This window comes from Carettochelys insculpta, chromosome 23, assembly GCF_033958435.1.
Source record: "Carettochelys insculpta isolate YL-2023 chromosome 23, ASM3395843v1, whole genome shotgun sequence".
NCBI classification, from domain to species: Eukaryota; Metazoa; Chordata; order Testudines; family Carettochelyidae; genus Carettochelys; species Carettochelys insculpta.
The window spans coordinates 23,703,594-23,723,705 of NC_134159.1; the positions used below are offsets into that span (position 1 = coordinate 23,703,594).

The following is a 20,112-nucleotide window of genomic DNA, read 5'->3' on the forward strand; positions in this document are numbered from 1 at the left end:
TCTTTTGCTGTCACCATGTTCTGTTCTTTCTATGGAGGTGAGAACTAGGGGAAAGCAATCTATCATTTTGTGTAAACTTGATTACAAAGGGAGACAGCTGAACTGGAGTTCATTTATTAATTCAGTACAATCAAATTGAGGATTTAATCAGGCAGTGGTTCCCAACCTGGGATCTGCAGACCCCTGTGAGTCTCTGAGGATACTGCATGGGTCTGTTGTGGGGGGGAAGGAAGATAAAGAAAAATTATCATAGAAAATAAGTTTTAAGTAAATTGCAAAGTTACAATCAAATATTAATTTTAAATTATCTATCTTCCAATAATAATATTGCTGTCCAAAAATCTATGTTGTGGTTTCCTTTTTTCATCTAATGAAGTGTACATAGCAGCTAGAATTATGTTTGATTGGGTCTGCAAACCATTTGGAGGGGTGTGGTTATGGAGTGTGTTCGTTGCCTCAGTGTCCCCAGCCTTAGCATGGCTGAAGCACAGGGGCAGCCTGGGAGCCACACTGAAGCTGCGGAGTGGAGTGTGGATGGGGGCCATGCCTGGCAGTTGTGGAGGGCAGTGTCTCCCACTGCAGTTGTGTCCTCCGCCCATGACTGGACCCTCCACACATGGGGCCTGGGTCCAAACCCTGGTTTGTGTGGAGATGAAAGGACACTTAGGCTTGAGACTGAGCTTGCACTGTGTAGTAAACACACCGTAAATGCTGACAAGCTACTTCTGCACTGGCGGTAAGAACAACCCTGGGCTTTCACTTCCTATCCGTGGCCTGTCCTGCCCTGGCAGCAGCACTAGTAACCTTTCACAGGGATGTGCTGTACCAGTGCTCAGGCACAATATCTCTGGGAGATCCCACCGAAGAGGTGCAACCATACCAATGATTCATAATACACATGAATACCACTAACAGCAACGAAGGGTCCTATGGCACCTTATAGACTAACAGAAAAGTTTTGAGCATGAGCTTTCGTGAGCACAGACTCACTTCATCAGATGCATGAGTCTGTACTCATGAAAGCTCATGCTCAAAACTTTTCTGCTAGTCTATAAGGTGCCACAGGACCCTTTGTTGCTGTTACAGATCCAGACTAACACGGCTACCCCCCGATACATGAATACTGTTGAAATTCTTCAGAGACAGTTCTTCAGGGTGCACATTGTGAGAATTTCCTCCATTCTTTCAGCTCGAGGCCTTCATACCCTGATCCATGTGTCCCCCTGCTTTCCACTTTTTCTGGCAGGGTTTCTGTGAATTTCACAGCTCAAAAGGTGCATTGTTCACATTACCCGAGCTGTAGAAATGTCAACATTCCTCTCTGCGCTTGCTGCCCATGCAGGCAGACTCACTCTGCTCTTGCCTTTGACTAAAAGCTCAAACACTCATCTCCTTTTTGTTGCAAATCCTTCTTTTATGCTGCTGTCATGAAAACATTTTTGTTATCTATTTGATTCATTGAACCACCGGTGATCTCTTTTCCTCTCCCAGACTTTGGTATGCATCTGACAAAGTGAGTTTTACCCATGAAAGCTTATGCCCAAATAAATCTGTTAGTCTTTGACGGTGTCACAGGATTCCCGTTTATACAAAATCTGATGTTATTTTCCTTAAAATGATCCCCTTAGTCTGACTGTTCTATGTTCAGAATCACTGAGGGCTAGTTTCCGCTACAATGTTGGGTCCAGGATTTCTTCTTAACTGGGTCGATCCACAGCTGGAGTGTATGGTCACAAGTCTTGATTCCTGAGCAGCTCAAAACATCACCTCAGACATTAATTTTCTTTACTGATATACAGTATTTGATATGTACAGTTTCTGAGATATGGAGAGACTTTTGTTTCTTGTACCTACAGGGAACAGGCCCCACATTGTTATCCTACTGCTCCTGCGCTGCTTTTCCTGAGGTCCAGGTTTATAGGGACTCGAGACAGTTCACTGCAGACTTCACTTAAAACAGTAACTCTTGTACAGAGGTATCAGGAATCTTTCTTCTGTTTCTGAGGGCATTTTGAAATGTCCTAAGCCAGAATTTGGGTTAGTTCGTGTAACCATGATCGCATTATTGTCCTAAGAAAGCCCTGTTGGGTTCTCTTTGTTTTAGGCAAATTTTTCTGAGAGTTCCACAGATAGGACTGCTGTGTGATCCCTGCACTGGGCCCAGACCACCATCTCATTTAATAAAGAATTGCTCAGAAGCGCATCTTAATACTTTCCTTTCTGGTGCACTTTGGCCTACATCTATACTACAGTGATCTGTTAACAGAAGCTACTTTTGGAAGGTATCTTTGGACAAAACTTCTGTTGACAGATTGAAGCCACACATGAAAACGGATCGCTTTGCTGACAGAGAGCGGCCAGACTGCCTGGCCACTCTCTCGACAGAATGGCCAACCAAAAGGCCAGAACCTGCTGTCCCAGAAGCCCTGTGTGTCAACAGAGGGCCCTCTGAAGCATCCACACTAGCTTTCTGTTGGCAGACTCTGTCAAAAAAGGCATTCTGCCTCCTGGGCAAACAGCAGAATGCTACTGACAAAAGTGCAGCTTTCTGTCGATTTACTGTCGACAGAACACATTTGTAATGTGAATGCTCTGTGAGTTTTGTCAACACAACTCTCTAGTGTACACATAGCCTTTATGTTCTTGTTTTCTAGGGTTCATATTCCTTGGCTGCCATACTCATGTCATAAAAATATTTTGTAGTGTGCACTTCATATCTATCAGCAACCCATTTGTAAGTTTTTACTGTGAGGTAATCAGAGTGAGAAAACTCATAAAATTAACTTTCTGTACCTGCAGAACATGCTTTGATTTGGTGCTTTAGGATCCTAGGAATAGAGGGGATTGTTGTGTTCATCAGAATAATCATTTTGGTTTTGTTTTATCATTCAGTTTACAATTAATATTTGCTTGGAAATGAGTTTCCAGGGATGCTGAAGTGATTGCTTTAATGCATGTGATAGGATTTGCCTTGTTTGGATTCTTGGCAGAGCTGGAAGAATTGCCAAGGTGAAAATCATTTTTCCCTGAACACAATTGTCTGCACCAAGATTCTATAATAAATGTTTCTACTGAACTAACACAATAGAAAAACTGCTTTCCTGTCAAGGCCTTTACTTCGTAGCTTCAGTGAGCTTAGTAACCTGTAAAAGGAGTTCTTTAAACATCTGATAAACTCAAGCCCTATTGTTAATAAAGAATATCAACAAATGTCTTTTTTTTCTTATGGCCCCTGTATCCCTCCTATGGATTTGATGATCTGTCTTGTTCTTTCCTTTTTATTCCTGTTTCAGAGATGTCTTCTCCCAAAACAGTCTGAAGTCTGGAGAAAGACTCCCACTGATTTACATGGTTTATTAGGTGAGCTTTCGTGGGACAGACCCACTTCTTCAGACCATAGCCAGAAGAAGTGGGTCTGTCCCACGAAAGCTCACCTAATAAACCATTTTGCTAGTCTTTAAAGTGCTACTTGACTGCTTTTTGTTTTGATAGTGTATAGACTAGCACGGCTTCCTCTTTGTTACTGATTTACATGGGGTTTTGCTTGAGGCCTCAGGGAGGAAATGTTGAGGGCTCTCTGGCAAGCATATAAATCTCAGGCTGCTTGATGGTATATTAGTACTATTTCCTTTTTCTATTGTCATGGTTGATGTAAAAGAACTCTCCTGCAGTTACCAAGAGCCCAGCAGTAACACAGCCACACAAAATGAAGAGGAGCAAGATGTGTAGACAGAATTTTGCAGAGTTCAGCTCAGGTGGATTAATGGCATATAAAAGGATTTGTTACATTATTTTAACTGAGTTAAAAATCCTCCAGAGTATCATTCCAAGCATATGCACACGAGCTGTGGCATGTCAGTCAGTCTTTGGTATGTCCAGAAGTAACAGGGCTCGAGTTGGTTTGGCCTGGTGTCCGTAAGTGTAGAGAGAAATCTCAGAGCAAGAGAGTCTGGGAAACCCGCAGAGTGAAATGTGCAGATGCTGCAACGAAGGGTCCTGTGGCACCTTATAGACTAACAGAAAAGTTTTGAATATGAGCTTTCGTGAGCAAAGACTCACTTCACTTTGGGCTTGTTTAGTTTGGAAAAGACAAGATTGAGGGGGGACACGATAGCAGTTTTCAGGTATCTAAAAGAGTGTCATAAGGCAGAGGGCGGGAACTTGTTCTTCCTTGCCTCTGAGGATAGAACAAGAGGCAATGGACTGAAATTGCAGCAGGGGAGGTTCAGGTTGGACATTAGGAAAAAGTTCCTAAGTGTCAGGGTGATCAAACACTGGAACGAATTGCCAAGGGAGGTGGTAGAATCTCCATCCCTGGAGCTGTTTAAGAAGAGGTTAGATAGATGGCTTTCAGGGATGGTCTAGAAAGTGCTTGGTCCTGCCATGAGGGCAGGGGGCTGGACTCGATGGCCTCTCGAGGTCCCTTCCAGTCCTACTCTTCTATGATTCTGATTCATCAGATGCTGCACCAGCATCTGCTGCAGTGAGTCTGTGCTCACGAAAGCTCATGCTCAGAACTTTTCTGTTAGTCTATAAGGTGCCACGGGACCCTTCGTTGCTGTTACAGATCCAGACTAACACGGCTGCCCCCTGATGTGTGCAGGTGCTCTCTGTTTAGACTGGTTGTGGGGCACAACACTTGCAGCATCTGTTATTACCAACATAATGAGGGTGGGGCAAGCAGGGCCCTCGCTCCAGCCAGAGCACAATCAGGGGCACAGCTGCAGCAGGTTGCAGGGCCCTTCCCCCACTCTCTACAGTGTCTGTTCTGGACTGTGCCTGGGTGGGCAACTTTCAGCAACTAAAAGTTAACCCTCCCCACTCTGCCAAGCTGCAGGTTGACCTGGTCCAATATCTGGGACTAAGTTTCTGGGACCCAAGCTGCTGCTGTCTGTGTGCGCCTTGGTAATTTGGTGGCTGCTCTTACAGGGGAAATAAGACCTCTAGAACACTTTTCAAAGCTCATTTTGTTATGGTGTTTGCCACAATACAGGTGCGTAAAGTAGCTTCATAATAAGTATTAGACTTATTTGTCATTTATTATATGTTCCTTTATTGATATTACTAAGAATCACATTTTATTTGATATTTTAATTATCTATATAAAATATGTTCCTCATATTATTGAAAATATGTTTGCTACATTACTCAATGATTTGTGATTTTTCTTCAAAATGTATAAAAATTAGTAAATCAGAGACATTTTAATGGGGGGGGGTGCGTAAATATTTTGTCCCAGTTGCAAAAATTCCTAGTTACGGCTCTGTGTGATGAAAAAGTAAAAGAATTGCTTGAGCCTCACACCTCTTACAAATGAAGCCCTGGTTACCAGGGTACTCCCTTTACCTGTGATTTTTGATGACCTTTGTTAAGAATGAAGCTAGAGCTTGTCATGGCAGTCATTCCACTGGGCATCTGGAATACATGGAGGAGATGATCTAAACAATCCCTCCTGTGAACAGCACTTGAAGAGGGACAGCTTAGGGGGTTTTATAACATAGAACACGTGAGCAGTGACTCAGGACAGACAGGAGTGGCAGAGCCTTAGGCATGCCCTGTGGAAACTCTGATGGTGCTGGAAGGATTCAGACTCACACATGCAGGAATGCCTGCAGGAGCCCATCACTACTCTGCTATAAAATGCTCTGATTGCAATTAATTTAAGAAAAAAACTTGAGATACATTAAACTATTTAGAACTTCGCCACCAGCTGTAGTAGTGGGTAAGAGGCATGGTTCTGGTAGTTCAAAGGTGCCTAGGGAACCCTCCACCACTATAAAAGCGTCTGTCTGTCCATGCTGGAAAGTCTCAAAGGGGTAGCCATGTTAGTCTGTAGCACCTTAAAGACTAACATTTATAAGTCATGAACTTTCATGGTAAAGACCCATAGTAACTGGTCACCTTTAAGCCATCTTAGAGCATTTCTCCTGCAATTTGCCAGTGGAAGGCAGCACAAGATTAGCTAAAGAAAACAGTCTGGAAAACAAATGCAAACTTACCTATGCAGCTGATCACTAAAAGGCAGCTCTTGTCTTCACCTCAGTGTGAGAGCAGCAGAAAATTATCCCAGTTTCTGTTCATTGGAACCCAAAGAGTCTGAAGAGAATTCTCTTTATAAAATATAGTCCAATGCTGAGGATGCGGTTGGGGAATTTTTACATAGGGTCACTGAACCCTGCCTTAAGCAGCAGGCTGCTGTATACATTCTTCTCCCAAAAGCAAATTTCCTATAGAGCCGTCTCTGATACAGCACATATAATGTTGCCCTCCATGATACTTTCTTAAACCTAAAGCTGGAGTAGGTGGCACTTTGTGGCTCTGCTTGCTGGCTGGTTTAACAAGCAAGCAGAGTTAGGAGCAGCATTCTCTCTGGTTTTTCCAACCAGACAGAATAAATTTTGATATGTGTATTGAGGCATGTGCAGATATGCACCACCAATGTAAACACGTGTTCCCGGCTGGGGGTGTGATGGGCACTCTGCTAAGCTTCTGGGTGGCAACTGAATCTCTCCAGGGTGGCTGCCCAAGTACTCAGCTTGCAGGGAGCACTGGTTGGGAGAGGCTGGCGTGTGAATGGGATACTGCTAAAGGAAAAGGTGTTGGGAGAACGCATACCTCTTTTGAATAACATATTTACACAGAAGCTGCGGCTGTCAGTTAGGAGTGACTAAGAGAAGCAGTTCTCCTCTGGTTTGATAAGGAGTCCAGCTGCTTTGGACTATAGGGGTCCCCATGTTATTTGCTTGCTGGAATGCACCTCAAAGTAACCCTTCATCAGGCTGATCTGAAACTTCTCAGTAATGCTATTGATTACTATTTTCAAAACAAAGATGAAATGCAGACCGCTCCAGTGCAATTTTATTAAGCCTGAGAAATCAAATGCAAAAAGAATCAAGAAATTCAAAATTAAGGCTCACACTGCAACCTGCATTCAAGCACATCATTGCCAGAGCAGCTGTCTTCAGTTGGGAATAAGGTTGATGATGGAGGTGATGGTTAAATGTGTGCCTTACTATATTTTTACAATGTATTGTTATTTATTAGGTGAACTGCGTTAGAAGTCCTCCTCACAGACCAGGACTTGCTGCATTGGGTGCTGTACAGATCCCCTGGAAATACAGTTTCTGCCCCAAAGAATTTACTCTAACGTGTCTGCATTTGCTAGAGGAACTTGAACTTGTCTCTTGTTAGTTAAGTGCTCAGCATGACACGTAACTGGAAGAAGCTGTTACAATGCTATTTTTCTCTTGTACTGAGCTACAGCTTGCCCACCGCACCCAGCGGTGAGGAATGTTTGTTCTGAAGTTGAGCAGTAGCCCTTTTGTATCTTGAACTCTGATCCAGTCATCCACCTCTACAATCAAATTCTGCCTCATTGAGCACGAAGGGCTTTTACTGAAATCTGTAGGAGCCTGGCCCTGAGACAAGATATTATTGCGAGGCTAGCCCCCGATGGCCACTGGATGTCACTATTGCAGATCAAAACAGCCTCCAACCCCAGTCCTGTTTTCAACAAAACAGTAAACCCTTGAAATGCGCAGTTTCTAGTTGCGTGTAATTCACATTGTGAGTTAAGCTAACTCAAAATCCTGCTTCCCCCAGCCCCGCGCAGCCTCACTTCAGTGCCCCTGTGGCCCAACCGTCTCCCTTCAGCCTCGCTCAGCACCTGCATGCAGCTCTGGCTCACCAGCCACGCATGGCTCTGACTCAACCACCTGGGACCCAGTTCAAGGCCCCGCTGGCTCACCCCCAAGTGCAGCTCCAACCTGTTCCCCCCCCCATCAAACTCTCTGCGCGCAGCTCTGGTTCAACCCCCCCAGCAGCCTGGGTCATCACCCAAGTGCGGCTGCAGCTCACTCCCCTACCCCCCCATGCATGGCTGTAGTCCGACAGCCCCACCCCCATGTGCAGCTGTGGCTCAACTCCATCCCCCTACCCCCCAAACCCATCCAAGGCTTAGCTCCCCCTCCCACTGTCCCAGCCCACCACCAGGCTTAACCCTCCCCAACTGCCCCCCAGCCCCAGTACTTACCTTTCTGATGCTTCTCTGGCTACAGAATGTACCTTCCGCTGGGGAAAAAGCTGGCCGTCAACTTGTGACATCCGAGTTATGCAAGAGTGCATGGCAATGCAACCCTTGCTTAAATCAAGGCACTATTGTACATATGTAGATTTGAATGCAGTGAGCATTAGTGTGCAGTTCTAAGTACTTGGAGTGGCTTGGTATGTTAGCGCTTGGGAGCTACAAAAAAGGTACAAGGAGGTATTAGGTGGCTAGGAGGGGGGCTGCAGCTGGTGCTTGCAAACCTGCTTGTTCCAGAGGACAGACATAAAAGAAGGAAGAGGAAAGGAATGACTAGGCTGAAGCTTTGAAGAGATGGGACCCCCCCCACTGGGACAGTGGCTGCTGAGCGAATGTGGCAGGGTATGGCCCCTGCTAACAGGGAACGCTGCTTGTGGACTATCTTGTGCATGTATGATGAAGTGTGAACTCAGTCTGGGGCAGGTTTTTACCCCACATAACAAGTGGCATAATCTAGCACAGCCAGTATGGTGACCTCGGGACATCTTTATCTAGTGGGCCCCCCAGATCCATAGCGATCTGCTCAAAGGGAGTGTCGATGAAGGGTAGCAGCACTAGGGGGGCCTTCAGTTGGGGATAAGTGCTGTGAAGCTGGCATTCCAGGCAAGATGTGCAGTACTGGCATATATCTTCATGCACCCCCAGCCAATAGAACCAGCCCAGGAGTCTCACCAAGGTCACCTTCACCCCAAGATGCACTCCAAACAAATGACTGTGCACCAGTTCTAATATGGCCTGTTGGTGTTTCTGTGGAGCCAAGAGCCTAGCGTACCTCTTGGTCCTATGTATGTACAACCTGATACAGGAAATCTCTCAAGGATAAAATAGGGTCCTGGACCTCAATCCTGCCTCTCTACAAGTACCCCATTTATCTCTACCACCTTCCTTTGGTCATGTTCATACAGAGGATCTTCAACCTGGTCCTGGCCAAGAGTCACCTGCCCCGTGTTAGCTGATCCGTAGCCTGAGGGGCCACCTTCCTCTCTGTGTTGGCTCCACTTGGTTAGTCACTGCTCACTTCTGGCTCTCTGTTTCAGTGATTGCCCCTCCTGATTCTGCGCTCTGCCCTTGGGAGACCTGGAGACCTTTGACACATGTGGCCTTCCAGGCCTGCCCCAGGATCTGGGTGCCTAGGTCTGGCCTCCTTCATCTGTTTCCTTGACTTCTTCCCCTTCCCAGGGGTAGAGAACAGCTCTTAGGCCATCTTGGCAAACATAGGGATGGGAGGGTTCTCCGCATTGCCCTTCTCTGGGTTGGGACGTTCTCCGTCATCCTGCTGTGCAAGGAAGATTAGATCCTGAAAAGCTGGGAATCCCTCACAGCAAGGACAGCATAGGGTAGGAGGGGGACCACCCTGGCTCAGATGCTAGCTCTAGTCCCTTGAATGTCCACCTTCACCCACACATTGGGGTATTAATTCACCATTCCATGTATGCAGATGACCCCAGTGCAAGTGGCTGTTGTTAGCTGGTTTGGTTTCACCACTTTCCCTGAGATGAGTGTCACAATGCTCCTAGAGTCTACCAGCACTGTGGTCTCTTTCCCCTCTACCCAGACTGGTCTGAGAAAGTTGTGTGGGGTAGCTGCCACCCCTACCATGTTGAGCAGGGACCACAGGTCACTCCAACTACAGAGGTCACATTGCATGGCCTTCTCAGTGTTGAGACACTGGGCTTTGATGTGCCCCAGCTCCCCACACCCATAGCACTGATAGTCCTTTCTCAGGCTCCAGGAAGGCAACAAGAGCCTGGTCTCCAGGTTGTTCAATGGGCAGAAGAGGAAAATAGGGACCTGTGCATGGAAGTCTTCCATGCACCTCTCCCTTTTTCTAGGACTATGCTTTCTGTGCCTTCCCACATAGGAATGTGGTAAGTATGCTGCCCACTGCCCTTAGGACCAAGCTTCTTGTTGCAGTGTGCTCAAATGCAAGGAAGTAGGTCTCAGCATCATCCACCATCATCATTTTGGGGAGGCAAGCTGCAGCCTTCAATGTGTTCAGACCTCCAGGTCCGTGAGTACCTTCGCTTGTTCGACCATGTCTCGGAGGAGAGCGCAATCCAAGGTGGCCTGGCTTATTGATAATTCATTTGTCTCTTGCTGGAGTGGGGTCACTTCCTGCATGGCCGCCTCTTCAGCAGCTGTGAGCTGCACTAATGTCTTTACCGTGTCTTCTATTGGTACCCCCGAACTCCTTAACTAGCGGAGGTGGGGCGTAGGAGAGTACATGGCAAACAACCCAGTCTACCCACACCCAGGTGTGTTTTTTGGGGTTGTTTGGCTCCCCCCCCCCCCCCCGTGCTTCTCACTACCACACTAACGAAGCTTATCCCACCCCTGGCGGCACCAGTGTGACAAAGTCCAGAGCAACTCCTTGCAAGTCCTGCACTTCATGGCAGTTAAAGAAATCTCTCAGAGGCTCAATGTGCCCCTTTTGCTCTCCCTCCCAGTTTTCCCAGGGGCAGGGCACTGTCTATTGAGCCAGACTCATCCTTGGCAGAGACGTAAATGGGGGGAGAGCCCACACAGGCATTGGGTCTCCTCCTGCTCATTCCAAGTTGTCCTGGAGAGTGTGGGGTGGTCTGGGGAGAACCCAATCTCCTCCCACTCAATCCAGGTTCAAGCCCAGTGACTAGGTAGCTACTGCTGGAGGAGCTAGCTTCCTCCCTGGGCCACTTCTCCAGATGCTTCTCCCAGTACCTTTTCCGGATTGCTACAGCAAGCCTTTTCTCTTGTTGGATGTCCTCCACAGACCTTTCCTCCTTCCTAGTCCATCTCCTTTCTCCTTCCTCCACCTTACCAGAGGGGAAGCCTTTTAAAAGGGCTCCACAGGCCTTTATTGGCTGCAGGTGCTTGATTAGCCCTAGGTGCTGAAGTAGCTTGCTGCTGCAGGCTGATCCTTGACAAGCCTCAGTCCCTGGGAACCGTAAAGGTGCAGCCCCAAGTGCCAACATACTTGCCCTCCATGAGGCTACTATAGTTTGCTGTGGGCTGTGACCTGCAAAACCTGTGCCCCAGGTCTCTCCAAAGGGTCCCACAAATCCTATGTTATTTCTAGGGAAATAAGTATGGCTATAAGAGAAGGAAGCAGGTTGAGAACAAGGCAACCAAGTGGTTTTCCTCAAAGGCTCCTGGGATGGTTGATACAGAGAGTCTGAAATGGGAGTAACACCTCCCTCAGTCTCACGCTAGGCCCCTCTCCTCAGGACTCAGCAGAAGAGCAAAGATGGGAAACACGAGTCAAAATTCCCCTGCCCTTTTCCTTCTACTCTTCTACTGCTGCATCCTAGATGATGCAGTATGGGAAGGTGGAGGGGAGCCATCTGTGGGGAAGGAAGAAGTTCTGAGCTATCTAGAAAAACTAGATGTGCACAAGTCCACGGGTCTGGACTTAATGCACCCCAGGGTACTGAGGGAATTGGCAGAGGTCATTGCTGAACTTTTGGCCATTATCCTTGAAGACTCTTGGAGATTGGGGGAATACCGGATGACTGGAAAAAGGCAAATGTAGTGCCCTTCTTTAAAAAAGGAAAGAAGGACAATCCAGGGAACTATAGACCGGTCAGCCTTACCTCAATCCCTGGGAAAATAATGGAGGAAATCCTCAAGGAATCCATTTTGGAGCACTTGGAAGAGGGGAAGGTGATCAAAAGTAGCCAACATGGATTAACCAGGGGCAAGTCCTGCCTGACCAATCTGATCAGCTTCCATGATGAGGTAACAAGTTCTGTGGACATGGGGAAGTCAGTGGATGTGATATACCTTGACTTCCGCAAGGCTTTTGATACAGTCTCCCACAACATTCTTGTCCATAAGTTAAGGAAATTTGGATTAGATCCTTGGACTATAAGATGGACAGAAAGCTGGCTTGATGGTCGGGCCCAACGGGTAGTGGTCAATGGCTCAATATCTGGATGGAGGTCTGTTTCAAGCGGAGTGCCGCAAGGCTCGGTCCTGGGGCCGGTGTTATTCAACATCTTTATTAATGACCTGGATGAGGGACTGGATTGCACCCTCAGCAAGGTTGCAGATGACACAAAACTAGGGGAAGAGGTAGATACATTGGAGGGTAGAGAGAGAATCCAGAGGGACCTGTATAAATTGGAGGACTGGGCCAAAAGAAATCTGATGCGGTTCAATAAGGAGAAGTATAGAGTCCTGCACCTGGGGCGGAAGAATCCCAAACATTGTTACAGGCTGGGGACTGACTGGCTCAGCAGCAGTACGCTGGAAAGGGACCTAGGGTTTATGGTGGATGAAAGGCTGGATATGAGTAAACAGTGTGCCCTTGTAGCCAAGAAGGCTAACGGCATACTGGGGTACATTAGGAGGAGCATTTTGAGCTGATCTAGAGAAGTAGTTATTCCTCTTTATTCGGCACTGGTGAGGCCACATCTGGAATATTGTGTCCAGTTTTGGGCCCCCCAGTATAAAAAGGATGTGGATTTGCTGGAGCAGGTTCAGGGAAGGGCAACAAAAATGATTAAGGGGCTAGAGCACAAGACCTATGAGGATAGGCTGAGGGATTTGGGCTTGTTTAGTTTATAGAAGAGAAGACTTAGAGGTGATTTAATAGCAGCCTTCAACTTCCTGAAGGGGGGCTCTAAAACGGAGGGTGAGAAACTGTTCTCAGTGGTGTCCGATGGCAGAACAAGGAGCAATGGTCTGAAGTTGAAGAGGGAGAGGTGTAGGTTAGATATTAGGAAAAACTACTTCACCAGGCGGGTGGTGAAGCAGTGGAATGTGTTGCCTAGAGAGGTAGTGGATTGTCCATCCCTTGAGGTTTTTAAGTCCCGTCTGGACAAGGTCCTGGCTGGGATGACTTAATGGGGGTTGATCCTGCTTGAAGCAGGGGGCTAGACTAGATGACCTCCTGAGGTCACTTCCAGGCCTATGATTCTGTGATTTTGTGCTGGTGCTAAGCACTTCCCTTTGGCCTGCTCTGCTCTTACTCCACTGAGATGTGCTGCGCTGCCATGTTAGCCCTGGCTTAAGTAGCTTTCTTTCCTGAGCAGAATGAGCTAATGAGTGTATGATGGAGATCGAGAGGCCTCTGGAGTCACAGCCTGAACTGGAGGAGTATGAGCATAGCTAGTGTGGTCTTGAAGAACCACGTTATTTCTAAGACTTGGGGTTCTCAAGCAGTGATCCAAGGGGCACAGCTGTTTGGGGGACCTTCATAACACATTGGCAATTGTTGCCTTTAATTGAACCTTGAGTTCAGAAAGTCTGGAAATCAATGCTTTGACGTAGAGCGAAAACCAGAGCATTCTCTGACGAGAAAAAAGGTGGTCTGGATTCCTGAAAGGCAAGGTGAATTTTTGTTTTTTAATTTCCAACTTTAACACCAGACTAATGACATTTCTTGCATGAGAATTTCCTTAGAGCTGTTAAGACACTGAAGAATTGCTCAATGAGGGGATCCTGGTAGACTGAGGTTTCTAGCTTTCCAGATGAGATGTATTCCAGTTTACAGCATGTGAAAATGAGAGCGAAGCAGCACTGGCAAGTTGCTTCACCCCTTTGTGGGCCAGTTTCTGTTTTGGAACAAGGCCATAGAATTGCCCCAGCTTAGCATTATGGTATTTTCTATCCTATTTCCTATCCCTTCCATGATAGTGCCTAACATTCTGTTAGCTTTTCTGATTTCATCCACCCTGCACCTCAAATCCCTTGCCCCAGCCAGATGAAAAAGATGCAGGGAGGGAAAGTGGGGAGAATGCATGACAGAGGGAGGGGGCATGGGCGGGCCCTCAGAGGAGGCTAGAGGTATGGGACAGGACAAGGGTGTTTGGTTTTGGGCTAGTAGAAAGCTAGCAACCCTCTTCTCTATTAACACCTCAGTTTAGAACCGTTCCTCACATTTGTCATGTAAAAGGGATGGCTCTGGGGAAGGAATTTCCCTCACGTCCTCTGCAGTGAAGACCAGTAGAGAGAATTCATTTAGCTGGTCTGTGATAATGGCCTTATCTTCCTTGAATGCTTTTATAGCCCTGTGATCCCCTAGTGACCCAGCTGATTTTTTGGCAGGCTTCCTGTCCCTCGGATAAATTCACAGCTATGCTATTTCCAGCATATTTGGTTTGGCAAGGTAAGGGGTCATAGTGGGAAACGTACAACAGCCTGAACCATGTCACAGATTTGACTCTCCATCAGTATTTCAGGTACCCTCAGGCTCTTCTCGAAGCCTGAGCCACAGGCAGTGGGTTTTCTCTGCTGACTGCCAGCACAGCAGCCCTGGAACTAGCAGAGATCCAAAACAGAATGCAGGACTTATGCTCCTGGGCCAAGAGGAGACCAGGCCTCTGGTAGAAGAGACCTTTCTTGTGCTCTGTGGTCAGGGCAGATGCATGAAGATAATGCCCCAGGGAGAGCTACATTCAGCTCTTGCCAGAGGATGTGTTGCCACCAACAAAAAGGGATTGACAGCTGAGGAGCAGGGGATGTTAGAGGAAAACTGAAGAGGCTGCTTTTGAATCAAGCCCTGACTGATTCCGTGGCCCAAGATAGCTGGGGGGGTATTGCTGGCTCACAGCAGTGCTCCAGTGCACTTGCAAGAGATGTTTAGATCCTTAGAACAGGGGCTTTGGAATCAGGACCCTGAGGTCCAGTCCCAGCTCTGGCAGGAGAGTTTGCTTTGGTGGGTTAGAGCAGGGGTGAGCAAACGTCTTACACTGGGCCATGCTTTTCATCCCCCCAACCTGTCTAATGTAATCCAAGCTGATGGAAATTTTGGTTATGCTCATATGAGGAAAACCTCTTTTGGCACATGCAAGAGAATAAGTATGTAGAATGTTACATTTTTATGAATCAGTATGTAAATGTGAATACACATACAAAAACCCCTAACATATTTCAACTTTTTTAATGAGGATGGATGAGCCTGAGACCCAGCAGCCGATCATGCTGTGCCCATCTTATGAAATGTGTCCCTCCAAGGGGCCTGCCCCCCCACCCCCCGTCCACTTTGTGCATCCCTGGGTTAGAGCACCAGGGTTTATATTGTAAATGACTTGGAGCAGAAGCCGTGGTTTTCTTTTGTTTTTCTAGAGCACCTTGCATCTGCTCCATGACTGTGGCTCCTAGCGGCTACTGTGATATAGGTAATAATAATATATCAGGACTATTCAGTTCTGTTACAACCTTTGCTGCTTACTACTCTTCATCCAGGACATGTCCCTTCTCAGTTTCCCTACGTGTACAGTGGGGACTGTACTGATGTGTCTTAAAGGGAGTTGTGATGCTGAATTAATTAGCATGTGTCAATTACTTTAAGATAGTAGGCTGAAAAGACCTGGAGATGGGGAAAGCATTGTTGCTGGGGTTTAATGGGATCATGTCCCAAACAGAAGTTCAGGCTGCCTAGCGCTCACTTGTTCCTGGAGAAGGAGCTGGTTTGCTTTGCTGAGTCATTACCAGTTAGTGCTATGTGTGCTGCATATCTGTTACATTTTCTATTGCAACCTCTAATATGACTGGCAGGTGCTTCAAACTGCAGCTCATATAGCTGCTAAAAACAACTGAGTGTGCCAGAAGCCATTTGTGCTCTGCACAGTTGTCCATAAAACTGTCGTTTTTCACTAGCAACACTATCTGTGATGAGTTCAAGTCAGCTTTTCTCTGGGCAGAGCTAATACCATGTGGCTGAAGGAACAACGCTGCTATCTTATTTCACTTGTGTGCATGACAAGGTGTGATGTAGTGGGGGGTACGTGTGTATGTATGTGTGTGTGGCTCACAGAGGGTGAGGGGTTCCTGCTGAGGGTAACCTAGGAGACCAGGTAACACTTCTGTACCACAGACAAAGGAGGGGATGGAACCTGAGAGTTCTGAATTGGAACTGGGAGTTGGAAAGCTGTTAGTCTGGGCTGGGAGAGAGAGAGAGACAAAGGACGGGGCAAGGAATTGGAATGAATGTTTCTGAGTGTTCCCTTCAGCTTATGGGAATAAGGGGACTTCGAAGTAGGCGGGGTCCTTTCGAAAAGGAGCCCCATCTGGACGAGAGGCGCGGCAGCGAGGCGCGTCAATTTTGAAGTGCCGCGGCTGCCCGCATGCTAATGAGGCGCTGACTATGCATTTCAGCGCTTCATTAGTAAACTTCGAAGTGGCCATTTCGAAGTTTGGGGCACGTGTAGACATAGCCTGAGAGTCACTCTTGCCTGTGGATGTGCTGCAAAGCTTGGGGACCCCTGAATCCCATTACACAAGGCCCCAGCATTAACTTTAGCTTTCCCTTCCCCGATCAGCTGTGTGACACAGTTGCTAACTGGACACTCATCAGGAAATGCAAAAAGGTTTGAAATAGGCTTGACCCAGATTTGTAAACTCCAGAGTATGAGACACCACTGCAGGATATTTATCTGACTATCTGTTTGTCTGTCTAGGTTCTTACAACACTATGTCTGTGGCACCCAAGTGCCTTGGTGTCTGCATCATCAGCTGCATCCCTAGTTCCAGGCCCAATGAAAGCTGTTGGTGATGTGCACAGATGTCCCAGCCCCCTGAATGAGCCAGATTTAATTTGTCCTCCCGCCAACCTGCTTGAACTGTGTGATCTAGCACCGAGGTCATCAACCCCCCGGCACACATGCCAAGAGTGGCATGCAAGCCGCTTTTCACCAGCATGCAAGGTGGTGGGAGCTCAGCTAGACATCAAAGCCATGCCACCTGTGGATTAACAAAAGACCAACTAATGCGACCAGTTACCACCTAAACAGTAAAGCTCTTCATCATTATTTATTTATTAATGAAGCTATTGTAAATAGGGCTATTAGTGACTTTAAAAAGTATCACCAGCACTTGGACCATACATAGAGGTCAACAGAACAAATTTCAGCACTCTGCCTTGGAAACGTTGCTGACCCTGATCTATCCTCTGTGCTGGTGTGTGGCATGGCATAGCATGTGACGTGTGTGGTCTGCTCTGTTCAGTGGTTGGCATTCTGTTGTCACTGGAGGGATTCAAGGATTCCGCTGTTTCTGCAGAATAGATGGTAGCCGTCAGGGCAGGCAGTGCTTCAAGTGGTCTGACAAAGGTGGGAGTCTATTGTTTTATGCAGAAATGAAAACAACTCACAGTTGCCTGTTCCTCCTTCACATCAGTCCAGACTGTACCCGCTCCCACTCTGCAGCTCTCCTCTGCTTATCCTGAAGCTCCTGGGGTTCTTTACTGACTTCTAGGTCTGTGCCCCTGTCTCCTTCTCAGGGTGAGTGTTGCAAGGGAGAAGAGCGGAGAGGAGGGAAAGGGGAAGAAAAGCTTCCCCCACCCCATGCACAGGAGGGGAAGGAAGGAGAAGAGCTACCCTCAGTATCTATGTTCTGTTTGCTCCCTCCTTTCCAGCAAGCACCTCCAATTGTCTGTTTACACCTCAGGATGCAGGGTGGAGAGGAAAGCAACCTATCAGAAGGGTTGCTCCCCACAACCCATGCAAGGCTGAAGCGTGCACCCCTCAGTTACCTGACTTGAACTGTAGACATTTTGTTTTTGTGGCTGTGACACATTTCGGCCAGGCACACACGAACCATTGAGGGCAGCAGAATTCAGAGTCGAGATTGGTAGTGGTCAGGGGCGTGAAGTACAGTACATCTCTACCTTTGGGAGAGGGGAGTGGGAGAAGCAAAGAGAAAGAAAGTTACTGGGGAAATACCCCTGCACTCCTGGCTGAGATTCAGAGGTCCTAGGTTATTTAAGATCTCAGCTCTCAACACTACAAAGGCCTGAAGCAATGGGGCCTTTGCTAACCCAAACAGTTATATAGCGAGAGCAATGTCTGTGACAGACACACTTTGCTAGTGACTTGGCAGCACTCTCAATGACTCAGGATTGGATGGAGGATTCCTGCTTCCTGGCCTGGTATTTCTGTTGTCTCTCATGCTCCTTTTGGACCCTGGTTCCCAGTTGAAGTGCATGCACCACACTGGGGAATGCTTCTTTCTTTGTAATGGTATTCCTTCTCTTTCCTGTCCTTTTTCTTGTAGGGAGGAGTGAAAGTCCTAATCACAGGCCCATGGCAGGATGCCAGCAATAACTACAGCTGTCTGTTTGATCAGATCTCCGTGCCTGCATCTTTAATCCAGCCAGGGGTGCTGCGCTGTTACTGTCCAGGTAAGGTATGCCTATTGTATGCTGATGGTCCAATGAGTGGTCTGTGCTATAGGAACCCAACAGTGCCAGCAGCATGGCCAGCATTCAAAAACTGGCTGAGTTCTTCCCCTTGACTCTGACACAGCACTTAGTATCCCAAGGCATGGATCAAACTGTGGGTGTTCATGTTAGCATTGCTCAGCAGAGAGCTGAGCCCAAAATGTGCATTTATGCAGCTTACTGAAATGAATAGGAGAAATAGAATCACAGAATCACAGGGCTGGAGAGGACTTCAGGAGGTCATCTAGTCCAGCCCCTTGCTTCAAGCAGGATCAACCCCAACTAAATCATCCCAGCCAGGACCTTGTCAAGCCAGCACTTAAAAACCTTGAGGGATGGAGAATCCACCACTTCTTCTTCGAGTGTCCCCGTGGGTGCTCCACATTAGGTGTCGGGCTCGCCCGGCGCCGCAGATCGGATCTTCCAAGCAGTTTCTGCCGGACCGCGCATGTGCCGGTGCGCGCCGCTCCCCCGCGCGCTCCCGGCCATGTGCGCGATCCGGTCCCCGCCAGTTCCTCTTAACCGCCGTCGGCTGCAGACGGAATCCTACTAGGCTAAGGCCAAGTAGTGTATTCAACGACTTTATCTGTTTTTTCTTAAAGTTTTTTTCAGGCACTTAGGCTACTATAAGCTAGCCGGTTGTTATTTTGTAAAAAAAAAAAAAAAAAAAAACAACGACGAACAAGCTAGGAGAGGGACAGCTCAGCCAGTCCCAGTAACAAGCGCCGGAGGCCAGGAGCTAGGGCTATCAGCCCTCCTGCTAAGGCAGGCCATCGGACGGGGAAAACGGCACAAAGAAGGTGCTAAGTACCCACTTAAAAACTCAAAGACTCACCAACAATGTCCTCTTCAGGCTTTAAAAAAAAAAAAAAAAAAAAAATGCTGCTTCTTGATAAGGCCCTCCAGCCAGAAGCGCCGGAGTGGCCGCAGCAGGAGGGACCCTCCGGGGCCCTTAAAAGGAAAGCTGCCTCCCTCACTCCATCAGCGCAGAAACGGAGGAAAGTATCTCCAGCCCGATCCCTGCCGGCAGCAACAGCGAGCGGGACGGGAGGAGCAAGCAGCCCCCAGCCGCAGCAACAGCTGATCGGCGGCGGCACGGAGAGCCACGTGGAAACGGCTCAGCCTCCAATACTCAGCCAGCCGCCCCGCACCGCAGGCAGGGCGGCGGCTAAGCAAACGCCAGTACCGGCGGCACCGCAGGCAGCGGCACCGACCCCCGGGGAACCGGCGGTGCAGAGCGCGCAGGCACGCAGCCTGCCGGCACCGGAGGACACCGCACATGCGGCATCGCCCTCGAGCGTGCCGAGCTCGGTGCGGACGGGGCCGGAATCCCCTGTATGCTCCCCAGCCCGATCCCTGCCGGCAGCAACAGCGAGCGGGACGGGAGGAGAGAGCAGCCCCCAGCCGCAGCAACAGCTGATGGGCGGCGGCACGGAGAGCCACGTGGAAGCAGCTCAGCCTCCGATAATCAGCCAGCCGCCCCGCACCGCAGGCAGGGCGGCGGCTAAACAAGCGCTGGTACCAGCGGCACCGCGGGCAGCGGCACCGACCCCTGGGGAACCGGCGGTGCAGAGCGCGCAGGCACGTAGCCTGCCGGCACTGGAGGACACTGCACGTGCGGCACCGCCCTTGAGCGTGCCGAGCTCGGTGCGGACGCCGGAATGCCCTGTATGCCCCCCAGCCCGATCCCTGCCGGCAGCAACAACGAGCGGGATGGGAGGAGCGAGCAGCCCCCAGCCGCAGCAACAGCTGATCGGCGGCGGCACGGAGAGCCACGTGCAAGCGGCTCACCCTTCGATAATCAGCCAGCCGCCCCGCACTGCAGGCAGGGCGGCGGCTAAACAAGCGCCGGTACCACCGACCCCCGGAAAACCGGCGGTGCAGAGCG

At 48.5% G+C, this 20,112-nt stretch overlaps 1 protein-coding gene across 1 annotated transcript in view; it reads left to right on the forward strand.

Moving 5' to 3' along the window:
- Positions 1–20,112, forward strand: part of CAMTA1 (calmodulin binding transcription activator 1) — a 1,240,930-nt gene that overhangs the window by 1,077,704 nt on the left and 143,114 nt on the right. The window contains exon 10 of the mRNA XM_075017972.1: positions 18,059–18,185. Coding sequence (XP_074874073.1) covers positions 18,059–18,185 — 127 coding nt within the window. The remainder of the gene's footprint in view (positions 1–18,058; positions 18,186–20,112) is intronic.